This window comes from Saimiri boliviensis, chromosome 4, assembly GCF_048565385.1.
Source record: "Saimiri boliviensis isolate mSaiBol1 chromosome 4, mSaiBol1.pri, whole genome shotgun sequence".
Lineage (NCBI taxonomy): Eukaryota > Metazoa > Chordata > Mammalia > Primates > Cebidae > Saimiri > Saimiri boliviensis.
This window is the reverse complement of record NC_133452.1, coordinates 144,603,183-144,624,083: the sequence shown is the minus strand read 5'-3', so window position 1 is coordinate 144,624,083 and position 20,901 is coordinate 144,603,183. Positions and strand designations below refer to the sequence as shown.

The 20,901-nt window shown below is 41.1% G+C and overlaps 1 protein-coding gene across 2 annotated transcripts in view; it reads left to right on the top strand.

Annotated features, from left to right (window-relative positions):
* F13A1 (coagulation factor XIII A chain) overlaps positions 1-19,259 on the top strand; it is a 173,931-nt gene extending 154,672 nt beyond the window's left edge. Inside the window, exons 14-15 of one of the 2 annotated variants that reach the window (XM_010338078.3) lie at positions 6,722-6,858; positions 15,850-19,259. In XM_010338078.3, coding sequence (XP_010336380.1) covers positions 6,722-6,858; positions 15,850-16,003 — 291 coding nt within the window. In that variant the 3' untranslated portion in view covers positions 16,004-19,259. The remainder of the gene's footprint in view (positions 1-6,721; positions 6,859-15,849) is intronic. The other variant, XM_010338077.3, reaches the window with a different exon arrangement.
* Positions 19,260-20,901: the final 1,642 nt, after the last annotated feature.

Below are 20,901 nucleotides of genomic sequence, written 5' to 3'. Positions count from 1 at the left end.
CTCACTGTGGCAGTCCCTGGTCTTCAGCCCCTGCATCCAGCTTGCTCTCCCTTCAGCTTGGTCTGGCATCGCATCACTGTGTGCATCCTAGTCACCTCAGTTAGGTCCCTGACACTGTTTCAGGTTATTTGTGGAGAAAATCAGAGGTATCTAGCTGTGAGACATAAGGGACTCTGACAAAGGAAAGCCTGCTTACCCCAGGGGACGCCGGGAGGAGACGCCTTCAGCCCTGCTCTCATGGCTGACTCTCCATCCATCTCAGTGGCTGCTTTCAAAGAGGATTGTGGCCATGGGACCAGACCATGGGTGTCCTTAGTCAGCCAGGATAGATGATCCTAGACTATGTCTATGAGTGAGCCCTGCTCATTGAAGATGTTCATTTCCATCTCTCCCTTCAGGACAGCTATAGAACAGTGCAAATTTTAGAATGAAAATGAGGAGTCACTGGTAACTGTGGAACCTAAAACATAATTTGCTCTGTGCATTTCATGTTTGCTATTTTTTTTTAACCTTAAAAAGAGACACACATGAGAATAATCAGTCTCACATTCAAGTCATGTAATCCAGTATGTTTGGGCTACTGGTTCTCTTTGTAAAAATGGCATCTCTGTCATTTTTAAAATAGAACATCCTGGATAGTGATTCCTATTATCATCAAGTAATATATATCAAGGCCCCAAGGCTACCTTGTCACATTTTTCTCTGACATAGAAATCTAATTCCTTCTCTATGAAGTCAAAAAGAAAGAGGTGAGTTATAGATATTTTCTAATTTAGTTCAGGGTCAACTTACAATCATCATCCTCAACTGATAGTTTAGTGATAACTGAAAAGGTGATGCTGCAAATATTTCTTTGGTGGATTTCAGAAAATAAAGAAGCTATTCCAGCAAAAAAAAAAAAGTTTCTATTTTTACCTCTCTTCTGTCAGCGATCACAGTGTATGTAAGTTTAAAGATAAATGTTTTAGAGTCAGAAAGACATGGATTTATATCCAAGTTCTGCCATATTCCTAACTCTGTAAGCTGTTTGTCTTCTAAATTTCAATTTCATATAAACAGAATGGGATTAATAATCATGTCCAACCCCAAGACCATTGGGCTCTAGAGAAGACTAAATAAAGCAGTGTAAGTAAGATGATGATCAGAATGCCTGCATTACTAAGTAAACTCTAACTACGTAAATGTAAGTCACTTGTTGTCATTAATCAGCGTCAGGATCATGTGTGGCTGAGCAAAGGCTATGGCCCCACTCTATCTACATTTGGGTCTCTCCTACCCTACTTACTAAGGGTGTGAACTTGAGAAAGTTATTTAACTTCTTTGTGCCTCAGTTTCCTCATCTATAAAATGAAGACTCCTAATATTTACCTTGTAGTGTTGGGAGGATTAAGTGAGTTGCTAGAACTTTCTAGGGTAATGGGAACATTCTAAATCTGCTCTGTCCAGTACAGTAGCCACCAGTCACGTGAGGCTGTTGAGTCCTTGAAATGTGGCTAGTGAAACTGAGGAACTGCATTTTTTTATATTTCACTTAATTTTAATGTAAATAGCCACCAGGTGACTAGTGGCTACTATACTGAAAAATATAGACTGAGAACACTTCCTCATTGTCCTAGAACCATTAGCATTAGTAAATACTCATCTAAGTGTCAGCTAAAAGCAAGGGTAGTGCCTGTGGTGATGAGCAGAGTTTACAAACAAGAAATTGTTTATTATTAACAGTGATCATAGGCCAAGGGGGAGGGAAGAAATTCAGTTTCCAGTAATATGTGCAATACGTGATTGAAAGAACTTGAAATAAGGGCTGTTAGGTACACTAATAAATCCTGTATACCAAATTGCCAACTTCATTTATTGTTACTCTTTCTCAAACTTTTTCCTTCATTTCAGTTTCCATTTTGAATACAGTTATGTATTTGTGTGTGTGTGTGTGTGTGTGTGTGTGAGAGAGAGAGAGAGAGAGAGAGAGAGAGAGAGAGATGGAGTCTCGCTCTGTGGCCCAGGCTGGAGTGCAGTGGTGCAATCTCGGCTCACTTTTTTTGTACTTTTTTTGTACTTTTTGCCATCCAGGTTTAAGCAGTTCTTCTACCTCAGCCTCCCAAGTAGCTGGGACTACAGGTGCACGCCACCACGCTCAGCTGATTTTTATATTTTTAGTAGAGACGGGGTTTCATCATATTGGTCAGGCTGGTCTCAAACTCCTGACCTCGTGATCCACCTACCTTGGCCTCCCAAAGTGCTGGGATTACAGGCGTGAGCCATTGCACCCAGCCACAATTATGTATTTTTAAAGCATATGTTTAGTGGAAGATACCTTGTGATTTCTAAAAAAGTAATTTCTTCCCAAAAAGTTTATATAAGAGAAAGAGAGTATGTGCGTGTTAGTAATTTTCCTGTTTACCAAAGAATCAGAGTCATAAAACAGAATAAAGAATGGAAATGCAGTGTGTCAATATCAGTAAGTGATACATAACTTGGAAAAGCATCATATTACAGGTTGATTTTTTTTTAAACAGAGATATTTTAAATGGAATATTGAGAAAAACTTAAGGCCATCAAGTATATGCAAAAGCATTCGATGTCACCAAGTAAGACATATGCTTTATTCTTTCCTCTGGCCCAAGTAATGAATACTCTTCTCTAAAGTGAATACACATAAAAGTTTCTTCTTGAACTAACCTTCTTTAAATTGCCTGAAGGCTTCCTTTATTTAAGGTTTTATGAGAGCAAGAAAATGAAAAATATGACTATGCAGATATGGAATTATGTTTTCAGCAATAAAGAAAAGGGAGCTTTGCAGATTCCTAAATAATGTGATGCAAACAGACATTTTCTCCACAAATACTCATTGTTCTCAGCATTTTATAGGTACCATAGCATGGTGCATCACTGAAATCAACACAACATGAAAACACTATGTGTGGGCAGCATTTTCCTCAAACGGAGCAAGGAGAGGGAGACACCTCCAGTTACATTTCCCAAGCAGAACACAGTGATGTTGAGCATTGGGCAGCCTTTTATATTTAGTGGGTTTGAGTGTCTAAGGTTCATTATCATCAGTAGGCAGGGACAGGAAGTTCATATTCTCAGTGTAGGAGACAAATGTCGGTAAAGGGACACCAGTCTTTGTTAATTGCAAAAGGAGCACACTACAGCCAGAGGAGGGCTTCTCCTCTCACCACTCCCCAGGGTTCTCCCCGTTCCCCACTCCAGCTTCAGGGAAATCTAGGCAGAATTGATACACCCATACCAGCATCTAATTACAGAGACAATACTGGAAGCAAACTGATTAGGCATGACGTATTAAATGACCTGAGAAGGTTTAATTCTCTGATCATATTCAGACCTGAAGCCTATTTAGGAAGATCCAGTGCATGGGCCAGCTTCTCAAACACTAAACGTTCCCTATCACTGTCACCAGTGACCTGGAAGGGTGTATTTCACTTTCCACAGCATAGGAGGCTTCATGTAGAGCCAGCCTACTGATATGGAAAGGGTTCTTAATCCAGGTTTCATGGGCCCCTAGAAAACCATGTATAGACTTTGTAGGTCTATAGTTCATCCCCTAAAAATACATCTCTATATTGTATATATCTTGTATTTGTCACTGTGTATGTCTGTGTGGAGGAAGGGTCAGTAGCTACTATCAGATTTACTTTTTAAGGGGCTTATGCCCATCCTTATATAGCATACCATGGAGAAGACAGATGGCTCCAAAATACTTTTTCCAGAAAGAATAAAGTGATTATAGCAAACACTTTTGCCAATAATGTCTCTGTAGCAGCTCCATTTTCTCCAACGTAGAGAACTTTTGTAAGTGACATCTTCATTTTGTATTTTTTTAATTCAAAGATTTTTTTCTCAATACAGGACATTTTTCTTAATGCAGAAAAAAATATATCACCCTTGAGAATTAATTAAATTAAAATATAACACCCTTGAGAATTAAATTAAGGACACGACGTAAAGTATTCTGATGTATTTCTGCACCCTCAATATCTGAATGGACTGAGGCAGGGCATCTGGGAAAAAAGGGAAAAATTCAGTTTGTCTTCCACACGTTTTCTCTGTACCAGTTGTCTCCAGCTGGAGGGCAATTTTGTTTCCTTAGGAATATTTGGCAATTACTGGAGACATTTTTGGCTGTTGATGGCTGGGGTGCAGGGCTGCTCTTAGCAGGCAGTGGGCAGAGACCAGGGATGTTGCTAAACATCCCACGTTGCACAGGACAGTCCTGCAACAAAGATTCATCCATCCCAAAATGTCCTTAGTGCCGAGGTTGAGAAGCCCTGGTCTACAGCATGACTACTGTTTTTGCCACGGTCTTCAAACCAGGCTAATCCCTCCGCACCCCACTTACCAGCCAGCCATAAAAGTAACTTCCAGTTCATGTTCCAGTTTGTCAATTGTTTAACCAGTCTCCTCCCCGTGGGACCTTATTTATTCTCGTCTTGTTGCTGGACTTCAAATCCAACACTGCTTCCACTGGTTTGAAAATCTCCCTTACTTCCTGTCTGGCATTTTGGACCTCAGTACAAAACAGTTTTGGTTGTTTTGTTATTGCTGAGTTGGTTTTTTCCAGCTCCTCTGACCTCAGCGTAGGACTACATCTTAGCGCCCAAGAACTCCAGTTAGACAGACTTGAACTTGAATCTCAGCTTGGTCATTTAGCAGCTTCAAATTCTCTTGCGATGCCTGGCACCAATCCTGCCCCAGAAAAATCTTCTTCTTCTTAAGGAAATAACTATTATTATAGTATGATCAAGCTAATGCAAATATAGCTCTCGTGTTGTGAGGCTTCTGTGAGAATGTATGCAAATTATGGTTGTCAGCTGAGGCTGGTTCTTTGTAAGCAACAGGGGTACTTCAAATAAATGAATTACAGGATCTACTCATTACCAGGTTGAGAACTGCTGGTTAAAGTGCTGGACTCCTTGCCTGGCACACGATTCATGCTGTTGAGGTGCACCTGCTGTTGTTGCTGCCATGACCATTGTCTGCCCCTCTCCTAGTTCCCCTGAACCCAGCTCTCCATCACTGCCCTCCAGGATATGAGGATTTAAATGGAACAAACTTGGGGAATTGGCTGAAAGTTTCATTTCTCTTATAGACTTAAGAAATCCCATAGCCATAATTTTAGTCACAAAGCATAGCTTGATGAGTAGAGCCATAAGATTGTATTCTTCTTTTAATTGATCTATAATAATAATACATTTGTATGGGGTATATGTGACTTTTCTATGTATGCATACAGTGTGTAATGATCAGATCAAAAAGATTTTATTCTTGACTGTAGAGTCAGTAATTGAGGGTCCTCTCCTCTGAGCAATGTCCTTTCTCTTTACATCCATTCTTAAAAAGGGCTCATTTCCATATGTTTTCTCTTATATAATATAGTGGCTAAAGAAACATGGTATAGTAATGCCTGGGTTGTTAAACAGAAAATCCAGACATCCAGTAAATTCCATTTTTGAGCCACTGACTTAATTTAATAAATATTTATTGGGCATTGGTATTGAAGTACTAGGTATTGGAGTTAAAGTGGGCTAAAACATAAGGTGAATAAGACAAACCAATCAGAGCTTCACTACTCTAAAAAGTATCAGCTGTAATGCATTGAGTCTTTGTCATGTGCCTTGCAATGTATTAGCTGTCTTATGAGCATATCTCATTCCAAACCTTTCTTGCAAGGGAAGAACTATTATTCTTATCTTATTCCCAAGTTACTTAGAGCTTATACAGATCCGTTCATTTGGCATACCTAGCTCCTAAACAAACAAATAAGTCTTATAGCCACCTGGCATTTTGCAGCACTTTGCAATTATGTTGGAAAAGCATATGGTTCTAAAATATGCGGCATACAGTAAACACAGCTTAAGGTATAGTAATTATAAGAGCATTCTACATAGATCGCCCCATAAAAGTGTCAATCCATTTTAAAGACAAGAAAAACTGAGTCTCAGAAAGCCTAAGTCACCTGAGGCCTCGCTGTTATTAAGTGTTGAAGCTGGCACTGAGCTCTGACTGTCTCCTGTGGTGTTCTTCCAAATACCTGATACTTCTGAGAGTCATTATAGATAAACTCGCCAACAAATAACCTTCTGTTCTCCTGGACTCAAGATACTGTGGTTGCAGAAGAAAAATCCGCTTTCCTTATTTTACCATCCAGGCTCCTCTTCTTTATGTTCAACAGTAAGGACTCCATGCTTGGTATATTTCTTCTTAATGTGTCTAAAAGTGAGAAGAAACATGCTTGGCATATTTCTTCTTAATGTGTCTAAAAGTGAGAGAAGTAGAAAGTGCCCTGAAGCATTTTCTACCTCTTGATCTCAGGAATCCCCTATGTCCTGGCAGGAAACTTGATGCCTATCCAGAAGCAAAGTTCACTTGGCCGCCCTCACTGCAGAAACGTGTTGCCACACCAAATGCACTTCCCCCTCCTGCTGACTAAGAGCAGCCAGTGGCCACCGCTATTGACCTGAGCTCTAATTAAGCTCATTTTATAATGAGGAAAAGAGTACGATTCTAATTAGTAAATTTCCATCTCTTTCTTGATAGGTATCCCCCAGTCAAAGCAATAAACTATCCTCATCACACTGGTTCCATTGCCAAAAAAAAATAACTGTATTGTAAAACTCTAGCAAAAGTGAAGATGGTTCAGGCAACAAGAGAGCGGAATGAGGTTTTATTTGCTGCTAATGAACTGCATTCTCTCTCTTAGGTCCGTGGCGCTCAGGTAGTTGGTTCTGACATGATTGTGACAGTTGAGTTTACTAATCCTTTAAAAACAACCCTGCAAAACGTCTGGATACACCTGGATGGTCCTGGAATAACAAGACCAGTGAGGAAGATGTTCCGGTAAGCCCTGGGTTGGGGAGAGCGGGCAGGCAGTGCAGAGCTGTGGGAAGCTTTCTCTGTGTGTGTCTTTTCCAAGCATAGATCTGCTCCCCAATAAAAATGTCTGGGAAGCTGCCTCCTCCTTGCTGACCGTTTCTGTGGGGCATGGAGAAAAACTAGGACTGGTTTGAACTGCACTTCCATTATTCAATCCTTAAAGCCACCCTAATGATATAGATACCGCTATTATCTCCTTTCTGTAGCTGAGGAATTTGAGGCTTTGAGAGGTTGACTGGCGCTTAAGTTACAGAGTTTATGAAAGCAGAGCCAAGATTTAGACTCAGGCTGGCGAATTCCACAACCCAAGTTTGAACTGTCTTGCCATACTACCTACTCATGTATGGATTCTTCTCATCTTTATTGAGGTCCTAACATGTGTCAGATACTATACTGAGACGTGCCCCTTTTCGTGGGTCGTTTGTCTTCAGCCTCACCTCACACATTTTACCGACCCACTCAGTGTCTACAACTGTTGAATTCAGTTGTTGTTGTTGTTGTTGTTGTTGTTGTTGTTTTTAGTTGAACCTAAAGAGTTCTAGATGGTTTCCCATTCAGGGGACCAAAGACGACCCCAGGCTTGGTAACGATATGAATGAAGTTCAGCCTCTTCCACAAACAAACCCCTTCAAATTGTGCTTGACAGGTCTCAGTTTCTGTGACTTCTACTAACAAACAGTGTGACCCTACAAGATAACCCATTCCATGATCAGGTAGCTCTAATGGTAAGGAAACGTTTTTCTACCATTTGATGCTACTAATGATCCTAATTCTGCCATCTGGACTGACATAAATTAAGGCCCATCTCTCTTCCATCTTATGGTTTGCAGATGTTTACAAATAGCTGTCTCATCTTCCTTGAATCTTTTCTACGTGGGGCTAAATATCTGCCCCAACTTTATTTCTCTCTCCTCTAACATGGTTTCAGCTATCTCTCTCTTCCACACACATTCCAATTTGTCACTACTCCTCTTAAAGTGTGACACCAGAATGGATCCCAATCTTTGAGGTTTATTACTTTCATTTCTACCACAAATAAGTCCTTGTCAGCATCAATCAATCTAGCACATTTCCTGTGGGGTGACCTTCTAAAGCATAGAAAGGGAGGTAAAGGACTCTGGAAACTGCCTCATGACTAGATATGTTAAGAATTTTCCTGACACCCTTTATGGAAGCGACCCCACTCTGGAATGTGTGGAATAAATTGTCCCCTCACTTGTCCCCTCTGGGACACCTTTATTACCCATGAAGGGCTCTCTGCATTTCTTTCAAATGACAATGCTCATAGCTTCTGCTTCTCATCATTTAAGAGATGCCTTATTGTGGATGCAATAAACAACAGAGAAAATAATCTGAGTGCTTTTGAAACAACGCAAGCACAAAACATAACAACCTTCCTGTGCTAATAGGAAAGTTGCACGAAAAAAAAAAGAAAGTAAATTAATAATCAACCCCAGCTAGATGGAGAGGTCAGTAGCCATACTCCTGCTTTCGTCAGAAACGACAGTCTTGCTCACCCGTTCTTGCACCTTCCCACTCGAATCAGTTGCAAGAATCGTTCAGGCAAAGTGAAACACATTTCCTCTTCCAAACAGCCCCCTGCTGTATCCAATTTTTTCTTTCCAAGACAGTAACCCCACAAGCTTCATATGAGTGTACTAGCACTTCCTCTATCTTTACACCTTGGCTGTCCCCAGGTGAGACACTAAGGTGTCTCACCTTAGTTAAGGCCAACACATGAAAAAGGACACTCCATGTCTTAGACAAAAGATGAATTATCATACAGTGCTATGACCCACCATGTGGGAGGCCTCAGGCTCAAAGTAGGTTAAATCTTCAGATGCTTTGTTTATTCTTTATATCTGACATTGGGGTAGAGCAAAGTGGAGTGGATGGGGAGAAAGGCTGAACAAAGCCAGTCCCTACACGGACACAGGTGTCCTGCCCACACACTGGCTTAAGGTACTATTAGCAGTTACTACAACAGCACCTAAGTCTAGGCAGACAAGTAGACAGACAGACAGTTAGCTGGTCTTAGTCAGTTTGAGCTGCTGTAACAGAAATACCGTAGACTGGGTGGCTGATACCACAAACATTTATATCTCACACTTCTGGATCCTGGGAAGTCCAAGAACAAGGTGCCAGCCAATTTGGTTTCTGATGAGGGCTGTCTTCCTAGCTTGCAGATGGCTGTCTTCTCATTGTGTCCTCACATGGGGACAGAGAGAGGGAGGGCAAGCTCTCTGGCACCTCTTCTTAGAAGAGCCGTAATCCCGTCATGAGCCCCACCCACATGATCTAATCTAATTTAATCACCTCCGCAAAGCTCCATCTCTAAATGGTTTCACACCAGGGTTTCGATGTCAACAAATGAATTTGTGAGGAGCACAAGCATTCAGTCCATAAAAGTTGTTAATCTCTCTTTTTAATTTTTTTTTAATTGACACATTGGAATTGCACATATCTATCTGGTACAATTTGATATTTCAGTACATAATATATATTGTATAATGATTAATAAGTCAGGTATTTAGTGTACTCATCACCTCACGCATTTATCATTTCTTTGTGGTGAGAACTCCCAAAAGCCTGCCTTCTAGCTTTTTGTAATATACAATACCTACTGTTAACCATAGCTGCTTTATCACACAAGAGAACCCCAGAACCTTTTCCTCCTGTTTGTCATTTCATTCTCATTGGCCAACCTCTTCCCATCTTTTCCTCCATGTTCCCCTCCCCAGTCTCTGGTAACCACACTGTTCTACTCTTTGCTTCTATGATATCAACTTAAAAAAAATTTTTTAGTGTCTACATGTGAGTGAAATCATACATTATTTGTCTTTCCATGTCTGGTTTATTTCACTTACCATGATGCCCTTCCTCCAGGTCTAATTTCTGTTGTTACAAATGGCATGATTTCATTCCTTTTTATGTCTGAATAGTTACAGAAACCTAGATTCAGGGTAGAATGTCTCCCAGGCAAGAGAAGCTTTATTTCTCAGAGACTGTCAAAAATTGGGCTAAAAATCATGACAAAGAAAACACTTGTTATCTATGCTGGGCTTACAACTTGGAGCAAGAGCTGCTTTCTCTGTTTACTCCTCACTCCAGCACACACCTTCACAACCAAGACCTGAGCCAGTCAGTGCCCACTTCCATATGGTCAGATAATTAGAAACACTCCACTGTGCCCTATGTTGCCAAGATCTGATCTAGGAGTGCCAGATCCATGTAACAACTTGGAGGCCTAGAAAGTGAAATTCCACAGAACCAAAATCTTTTACAAGACTGTTTCTTTCTATCATACAGCTCCTAAATAGTCGAGGAATCACCAACCCCACTCATTCACCCCACCCCCTGACAGATGTGGTATCTAGATGGCAGGGGTTCTTGAGCCCAAAGCAGAGGGCCTGGAAGGTGGGGAGCTGGTAAGAAGGGAATTGGAGCCAGAAACAAAGAAGGCGGTGCTGTACTCACCCCTCACTCACTGTGAGCCAACTCTACTCTGAAATGGTTTACCTTCCTGCTCTTTCTGCACCACCTCCTGCCTATCTCAGATGTGCAGAGGTTTCACCTCCACAGACTCCCAGCTTTCTGCACTTGATGCCTCCAGAGCATCAAATAATTTACCTTCTAGATTTATTTTGCTCTTTAGAAAATAATCCAATTCGATAAGTTATTTCAAGAGAAAAATTCCCCCACTTTGTGATTTGGGCTTAAATTATAAGTTTCTCAAATAAGACAGAAGCTGAGGGCTAGACACACAGAGGACAAACCATAGGTAGCTGCAGTTTATTGTAATAATAATCCCATTTGCCTTCGTGCATTCAAGATGATAAATGGCTGGTATCTCCTGACGGCTCAGCACATTACTGAGAATCATTTATCATAGCATCCATTCCCAGAAAATAGGATTACTCCAACATTGCTCCACTTACCAAAATGACTTTCTTTCTGTTACGAATTTATCTGTATGTAAAATAGCATGCATATGTATCTTCATGTATGAGTGTTTCACATGTGCACATCATTATGCCAAATGGTTTTATGAGTAAGAGCAAATTATAAGGGGGAGCTGAAGATTTAGCTTCTATTTGAGGTGGTTATGTACAGTACATGGTCTCAGGTTGGGTCCTCAACCAGGGCCATGCACTTTCACAAAGTGCTTCTGATTGGTCACTTGGGGAAACCAGAGGAGAGAGTATGAATGGATACAGGTAACAATAGCACAGCTTTGAGAAATAAATATCCCAAACCTATATTGGTATTGAATTGAGGATTGTGAATTAAGGACAGAGAATTTTCTCTCTGCATACAGGCAGGAGACACTTTTCTAAATTATTTTGCAAAGAGTTCAAGTAGAGGAAAAAGAAGAAGGATGAAGAGGAGGAAGAGGAGGAGGAGAAAATTTCTAACACTACTTGGCACTTACCATATCTTACCTTGTTTCTAAGTATGGTACAAATGTTAACACACCCTAACCTCTCCTCGCTCCATTCAATATTCCTCAGTGTCTACCGTTTACAATTGAGGAAAACAATGATGAGGTCAATGTTTTCCAAACCTTGAATCATAAAATCAATTCACTGGGTTAGACAAAATATTCACATATATAGGTCATATACATATGCATTTTTTACATAGTTGGGCTTTCACATAACTGATTAAAATAATTTTGTAGCCACATTTATAAAGAACAAAAATTAAGAAAAGCATTAGCAAATACTAAATTAATTAAACAGTTTAGATTATCAGTGTCAAAGTCAGTGCTTGAAACAGCATCATAGATAGAGCTCCCCAAGGCCACAGATGCCTTTTCCAATTCACTAACCACAGATATGACAGAGAATGGACTTCTGAGATTTGTCTGAATTTCTGAGATTTGGGGGCTTTTCCCTTTTTATCCCAAAGGACATACACCCACAGCCAGCTGGAATACACATTGTTTTGCCGATGTTTGAGGAAATCTTGGGGTTCTAACTTTACATAGGGCAGGTCACATACAGGTATATGGCCCCATATCTCCCCCCTCACTTGAGTTCTGTTTGAAGTGACGCTATATGGACCCAGACCCCCAAGGGCAAATGCAGGCTCATGTAGCCAAAGCCCTTGAGCCCCTTTTGGCTTCCCTTGACAGTTCCCCTTCCTTGCAACTCCTCACACAGCCACACTAGTCCAAAGCTCAGAGTCGCCCAAACTCCCTTGGTGCTCCCAGATGACCCCATGGTGCCTGGTAGGAAGTGGCTTACTCCAGCCCTTGAGCACTCTCTCAGGGAACTCTCTCAGGGTCTGTGGATCCGGCCACAGAATTTCTTTGCACAACACATGCCTCTTTTCTGAACATAAGCATTGTTTTCAGGCCTCCGACATGTTTCTTTCCTTGACATTCTGTCATCCTTTTCTGACCTCAGTTGCTCCCACAGCCCCAGTTCCCTTCATAAGCTTCCATGTTGTGGGTGCCGGCATGGACAGTGGGATTCTTGTCTGGCGTGGCCATTTATCAGTTGTGCAATCTGGGAGAAGCCACTTTGATGTCTTTGAAATGTACTTTCCTTATCAATAATCTAGGGGATAAAAATGCCTTTCTTATTGGGTGGATTAGAAATTCAACCCATTACCTTGCGCTGCTAATCCCCCTTTCTTCCTCAGCGTTTCTTTGTACCATTTCATTCCTCTGGATACAGGCCCTCCAGGGAGAACTGAGAACCACAGATCTCTTGTGTGCTCAGACAAGCATCACTGAAACTCAGCAATAGTTTGTGGTGCAGACCCCACCCATCCTTTGAGTCCACACATCATTGTAGGGGAAGGCATTTGGCGCAGATTTCAGCCTACTCACTAATGTCAGAAACACTGCTTTAAGGCTGCAGTTACCAGATTTGCTCATCTACAGCAACTGAGTAAACCAGTCACATGGGTAATGTTCTCTTCACTTTCTACTTAGCCTAAAATTTGGATAGAGCACAGGGATTGCCTTCACCTAGATGTCACCACAACCTACTGATCTGGCAAAATTTTGTCACATGATAAATTCATTTGGTGAGGATTAGAGATGAAGGAACAGCATAACACTCCTTTGTCACGTAAACAAGGAAAGAAACTGGTACAATAAGATGGTAACAGCTAATATTGTACGAGATCCTGCCCTGGGCTCTTTGCTCGGATTATTTAATTATCACGGCAGTTCTATGGAGTAAGCATTGAATAATTCCTATTATGCAGATGAGAAACTGAGGCTTAAGGAAGGATAATAAATTGGCTAAGATTACGGAACTAATAAGTGAAAGAATCAAATTTGGTTTTTTTTCCCCCTAAGCCCAAGTATTCTGACTCCAGAGTCTACGGAGCTTATAATCAGTAGACAATATTTCATTATACAGACGCTGGTCGTTACACATCATTTAGATAGCAATGTCTGATTTTTTAAAATACATTTACTCCAATTTCTCTCTGTAACTCTTTCTCTCTATATGGCTTTCCTCCTCTATAGCTCTGACAGGCCAATGTAACAATGAAATAAACCTCACGTGTCATAGTGTTTATGATGCAGCTATACTATAAAATACTATAAACAAGAACCTTTTTTCCTTGGTATTCTTCGTTGCATATATATCAACATCTCCATTTTCGTAACTCCTGAGCACCCAGGGCTGCTAAGTATTTACAGAGGTTATAGGTCCCCAAACCCGTTGTAATTTAAATTCCGTACCTGCCAATTTTAGTTACCATAAAGTATCTTTGAGAATCAACTGGGTTTACATCTGAACAAGTCATATTTGGAGCAAGTCATGCACTACATTGTACAAAACACACAGAGCAGATCGTGCTGTGTCATCACCAAGGGGAAGCAGCCAATATTTTGCTATGTGGCAGGTCTTCTTATTGTCCTTTACTTTGCTTCCTGATGTTCAGGTTTTCATGAAATTTAGAATAGCATAAACTCTATTCTACTAGCAGGAATCTAGAGAAACAATGTGCAGCTGGCTCTAACTCTAGCTTTTCTATTACCTGAGCCATTAGGTTCTGGGATCTTGGAGATGGTGTAGGTTTCTTCAGACCTCAGTGGTCTCCTCCGTAAAATTAGACAGATTAAGTGATTTCTAAATTCCTTTCGGATGCTGACATTTGGTGCCTCAACAATCCCAGGAAAACAGTCAATTCTGTTTTATTCCCTTTTCAAAACACTCATGGTGGTCAGTTCACCTCCCACTCTCTCTGAAAAGGGCTGGCCCAGAACTCTGTGCCAGGCCACCCAGCACCTGCTCTTCCTGAGGCTCAGAGAGCAGAGATCAAGAATCCTCCATAAACACTTGCAGGACATTCTTAATACTAAGCCAAAAGGCATCTGTCCTGCTTGAGAAATAAAACCTATGAAAAAGCAAGCACAGTGGTCAGAAAAAAAGCTTCTCTTTTTTTTTTATTTTTATAAGTGTCTGAAGAACAGGTGGTGTTTGGCTACATGAATAAGTTCTTTAGTAGTGATTTCTGAAATTTTGGTGCACCCATCACTCGAGCAGTATACACGGTACCCAATTTGTAGTCTTTTATCCCTCACCCACCTCCCACCTTTCCCCTGAGTCCCCAAAGACCATTGTATCATTCTTATGCCTTTCATCCTCATAGCTCAGCTCCCACTTATGAGTGAGAACGTAGGATGTTTGGTTTTCCATTGAGTTATTTCACTTAGGATAATGGTCTCCAGTTTTATCCAGGTCACTGTGAATTCCATTATTTCATTCCTTTTTATGACTGAGTAGTATTCCATGGTATATACATACCACAATTTATTTATCCACTTGTTGATTGATAGCATTTGGGCTGGTTCCATGTTTTTGCAGTTGCACATTGTGCTGCTGTAGATGTGTGTGTGCAAGTATCTTAGAAAAAGCCTTTTCTTATAGAACATATGGTGTACACTTGTATAAAATGTAGTGAATAGCAGCAGAAAGCGTTGGAATATGGGACTTAGGAAAACCTGGGTTCAAATTTTTTCTCTGCCCATTTACCAACTATGATGTTGAAAAAGGGACTTCACTGGTTAAACTTCCATTTTTCTTAATCAAAAAAAAAAAGTACTGAATATTATCTGTCTCTAGAAACTGTCATACATATAAAATCTGAATATAATCTCCTCCCAAGGTTTATAGGGGAGGCTGAATGTGAAGCACCCCAGAGAACCCTAAATCTCCCCAACCCTGATTATCCTCAGTCTGCACTGAAGTGGACTTGTTCATGACACACAGAAAGACTTCAGGGCAGAAGCTGGCAGGAAGAGAACACCAGAACCATTAAAGGCCATATCATTAGCGAGATAGATTAGGGCATTGGCAACAAATGATTAGCAGAAAGTTGTATAGTTGGAGGGACCCAATTTGGTGGTTGAAATAAGAATGTGAATTACAGCACATGAAGATACTCAAAGTCACATGGCAGCAGGCAGGGCTGCGTTTCAGATGCTGAGCCTGGGAACAAGGTCTAGCCCAAGGGAGTTGGCAAAAGCTAATTCGAGTGTCAGGGCCTCAGCCACAGCAGCTGGGGGATTTAGATAGGACTCTAATCCCAGGAGGAAACGCGTGGCAAAAACTGAGCTGAGGCTCAGAAGATCAGTCACATAGGTAAAGCTACCATGGAGGACTTGGGGACAAGCTACGGTTCAGTTGATTAATGGTTGGGTGGGGCTCAGCCCGGCTCCTGATAGCCACTGGGAGGCTGGTGGATGCATCCCAGTGGAAGGAACCATGACCCTTCCACTGGGAAGGTCAGTGACAGGTTCTGCAGAGCCTCATGTGGGGTCCTTATTTGGGGTGTAACTTGCTGAATCAGCCAGAGTCTTCAGTCCCCTAATTGCCAAATGAGAGAAAGAAAGCAAGTGACTCAGTCTAGAGTTTTCACTGCTTCCTGATCCAGGTGGGAAGCTGGATCTGCTAACCTTTGCTCTCTTTTCCATCCTTTCAGTGAAATCCTGCCCAACTCCACCGTGCAGTGGGAAGAAGTGTGCCGGCCCTGGGTCTCTGGGCCTCGGAAGCTGATAGCCAGCATGAGCAGTGATTCCCTGAGACATGTGTATGGCGAGCTGGACGTGCAGATTCAAAGACAACCTTCCATGTGAATGCACAGGACGCTGAGATGAACCCAGGAAATTTGGTCTCTTGTAGTCTTTGCTAAGGAAATTCAAATGCAAAAATAGTCAGCTCTTGCTTTGGCTTAGGTGTGAAGACCCAGACAGGAATGGAAGGGCCCCGGAGTGGGGATCTCATGTATTTCAAAGACATACTTTTCAAAACCCAGGCTATTTGGCATGGCAGTTAGTTTTTAATCACTCCACCTTCCAAAGAATGCTGAGCATTACCTTTAATTAAGCTCGAAATTAAGCTCTCATAGCTCATAAGAGTAACAGTCATCATTTATCATCACAAATGGCTACAGATCCAAATATCAGCAGACTCTCTTACCAGGGAGATTTGCTCAATACCTGGCCTCATTTAAAACAAGACTTCAGATTCCCCACTCAGCCTTTTAGGAATAATAGCACATGATTTGGGCTCTGGAATTCTATTCCCCTTTCTTGGAGTCAGGTTCTACCCTCCATGTCAGAATATTTTTCCTAGGACTGGAGCACAACATAATTTTTATTTTTGGCAAAGCCAGGAAAAGGTCTTTCATCTTGCACCTGCGGCCAAGCAAACGCCTGCCAAATTTCACAGATTTACCTTGTGAGAAGATGTGGCCCCATATTAACAAATTGCATTTGTGAGAAACTTAATCATCTACAAGGAGATAGGAAAGCAGGTGAAATGCTCAGGTCTATTGAATAATGTAGTTTTATGGTGCATTTTATAGAAGGTGTCACGCTGTGGCCTGATCAGCAGGAACCAATATCCCTTACTTTAATCCTTTCTGGGGTGCAATTCTAGGAAGTAAAGTGAGGAATTTATCTCTTTAGTTAGTGATTATATTTCACCTATCTCTCAGGAATCATCTTTGCAGAATGACACAGCTTCAGGTTCCTTTTCAGAGATATAATAAGCCCAACAAGTTGGAGAAGCTGGCGGTTCTAATGGCCAGATGTGTAGAAGGACAGCAGCCACCGATTATCTCTTGTCCTTCACACCACCCATGTTGAGACCTCAGCTTGGCACTCAGGTGCTGAAGGGTAACATGGACTCAGCCTTGCAAATAGCCAGTGCTAGTTCTGACCCAACCACAGAGGATGCTGACATCATTTGTATTATGCTCCAAGGCTACTATAGACAAGGCTACATGCTATTTATTTGCAAAGCTGATTTATGGTCAGAATTTCCCACTGACATATCTAGAGTGTGAGTTAGGTCAGCAGGCTGTGATTCTTAGCAAAAAAATGAACAGTGGTAAGACACTGGGAGCAAAATCAGAATAGAATGCTCTGGTCTATATAACCACATTTCCAAGCCTTTGAGACTGTTTCTGAGCCTGCAGCACTAACCTATGAGGGTGAGCTGGTCTCCTCTATAGATACATCATACTTAACTTTACTAAGTAATCTCACAGCATTTGCCAAGTCTCCCAATACCCAATTTTAAAATGAAATACATTTTGCTAGATAAACTGGCTTAACTTAGTATACTATTACTAATTAGAATGTCATAGAAGCTTAAAATAAAGTTAATCTGATTAGATTTGCATCTGCACAGAAGTGAATGCTCTTAATTTTCAATATAATATACTACTAATCACAACTTATTGAGAAACTATCCTTCCTCCACAGTAGACAACCCCCCCTGGATAGGAAAACAAGCATTTATCCTCTGAAGAAAAGGACTCTAACAGGTGTTAATGTCACAGTTAGTTTTCTTCACCTCTCTCTTTCTACATTTTATTAGCTACATTCACTGAAGGATCAAGTTGCATATTTAGTTCAAAAACAAGCTTCCAGAAACTGTAAAACCTCTGTAGATATTTTCTCCTGAACAATCTCATGAACCATTGTGGTGAATCAGTGGATAGCCAGCATGGAGGCCTAGCATAATGAACAACTGTTACAATCTTACAATAGGGATGAAAAATATATGACAATCATGTGTAAGAGATCCTGTATTCGTGGCAGACATCAATGAACAATTGTAGCTCAGATAAGACCTCAGAATCTTTCCCAAATCCAGGTAGCAATTAGCAACTGATTTGAAACTAGCACCTAAGACAGAACGTGTTTGTCGTGCTTACCCTTAAGAGCAGCCCATCCCCTCTGATAGCTGGTATTTCACACATGTATTAATGCTATGGCTCTAAAAATTATAATTTAGCAATGGTAACAAGCAGTGTGTCTCAGGTAGCAGCAGAGACTATGAGTTCTAACTCTCCCTGAGTCTCTGCCTGTGCTAGTCCTTAAGGCTTTTTAAACAAATCCTTATTGATGTTTAGAACTTCAATGACAAAAGAAGGGAAACATAAGAAACATAAATATTTTCATTTCTTTTGTTTCTCCTGAGGGATATTTCAAACAAACCTTAACAACAACACATATGAGATGACAGATAGATAGATAGATAGATAGATAGATAGATAGATAGACAGATAGATAGATAGATAGATAGATAGATAGATAGATAGACAGATAGATGATAGATAGTTTTTCCAAATAATTTCACCTCAGCAGCCTTGTGAGACAGAAGTAAATATCGTTATCTCCATAATTAAGAATGTAATTGAGCCTAGGAAGCTATGCATCACGGCAAATCAAGCTGGGGGTGGGAGTGGGCAGTGAAACAACTCTGGTTTCAGAATCATCTCTTGCTGTACACTGTTTAAGTCTTTCGTTGCTCCATCAGAGTTTTAACAATGCTAACTTAAGACCAACTTCAGGATTCTTTGAAGAGCTGCAGTATAACAACAAATAAAAATATGTATAAATTTATATTAGAAATGTCATGAGAAATGGAGTTTGTGCTAGACACATTGGCAATCAAAAGTCACAGAATCCCAGGGGGAAAGTCATTGTTTATGAACATTTGTCCAGTGTTGTTAAAAAGTTAATAGTCAACCAACCCAACCATCCATTCATTCACCTTTTCTACAATCCAACCATCCCCTACATCCGGGAAACCATCTAGCCTTCCAGCCATCTATCCATCCTTTTTTCCAGTTATCCACCTGAGCATACATCAGGTATCGTTTTAGAACACAGGGATTCAAAGACGAAAATTCCATTGTTCCTGCCCAGAAAGAGTTCATAAAGCAGAGGAGTACCATGATATTTAAACAGATAATCCACAACCAGATAATAGAGCTATGCTCGGAGTACCATAGGAATAAAGACAAAAAGTTGCCTGAAGAAGTCTTCTATGATGTTCCCAGGAATAAAGGAGGAAAGGTTTGGATTGAATCTTGAGTAAGTAATAGGTAAGTTTGAGACCACTTAACAAAGAAGAGCTCATGTAACAACCTAGAGAGAAGAACGCGAACATAGCCTTCAATGGGCTTGGGATGGAGAGATGGTAAGTATAGAGAGAGAAGAGGCGAGGCCAGAAACGCAGGAATGGGTCTGAGTTGGAGCATTTCCCGAAATGAGAATTTGTTTCTTCTGGTATGTATTGTAGAGAAGAACTAATAGAGGCTGCTGGAAAGAAACTGGATACAAAACTAAAAGTTACTGGTGGCTCAAGGAGTGACAGGGCCAAGATAGTACGGGGCGGAATGCCCTAATTCAGATTGGTGAAAAGGGTGTCAGAATGGGGGTGTGGCCACCGTGGGTTCAAGGATCAGAAATGAGACGTTCAAGAGCTCAAGTGGCTAAAGTGGTAGAGATAGCACGTAGGGGACTGTCCATGTCAGAAACTATAGAAGTTTGGACAGACAAGTTCCTAGATGCTAAACTTTGGGCAGCCAAGTAATCACCATGAGCAGGGCCCCACTGAAGACCCAGGATCTTGCCCCTAAGGCAGGCATCCCCAGACTTTTTACACAGGGGGCCAGTTCACTGTCCCTCAGACCGTTGGAGGGCTGCCACATACTGTGCTCCTCTCACTGACCACCAATGAAAGAGGTACCCCTTCCTGAAGTGCAGCGGAGGGCCAGATAAATGGCCTCAGGGGGCTGCATGCAGCCCGCGGGCCATAGTTTGGGGACGCCTGCCCTAAGGTATGCTCACATCTGTCTTTGAGGCAAAGTTATCTAACCCAATACCTAAAAGAACTGCTTCCAGAGACATTCCTTCTCACCTTAGGACAAGTTTGTCCTTCTGTTCTCACCACCCCAACACAATCCTTTCTACATTAGAATGAAGAAGACACAAAAAAAGCTTTCTAGTGTTTCTGTAAGAAATCATTTTGTGAGATTTCTCAAATAAATGAGAAACAAAGTACCTCAGTTGCATCAGGAAAAGGGACAGGGAATTGTGTTCACCTCAGTTGCCAGGAATTATACTCAACATTTCTAGCTCTAAAGACAATGGACATTTTTTAAAGATACTTGGTAAACTAGCTGCTGATACTGTTCATGAACTCCTATTCATTTTCACACTCATCATTGTTCTAGGACTTACATAATTATCTAAGTAATATTTCAACAGTCCCAAAACTAACATAAGGGGTCCTAATGAGTATTTCCTATTCATAAACAGCATGTACCCATAAACGAAGAGGATTCTTTCCTCTTCTCTCTGATTTGAGCAAGTTTAGACAGTGGGAAGGTACAGTATGAAAAACACATTACCATCAGATTTAGAATTTGTTATGAAGTTGGCAGATTTTAAATGACCATAAAATGATTGTCACTCTTTCCATTGAGAGACGGAACTCACATTCCCTCTCCCACCCTTGATTTTAGGTGGGCTGTGACTGATTTGATTGAAGGAATGTGATAAAAAAAAAAAAAAAAAAAAAAAAAACAATGCTGCCAGCTCTCAGCTCCAAGCCTTGGAAAACTGGCAGCTTCCACTTATTGTCTCTTGAAATCCTCTTCATAGAAGGCCTCAGCTTATCCATAAAGGCTCAACTACTCTGAGACTGCCATGCTGGAGACGCCACATGAATA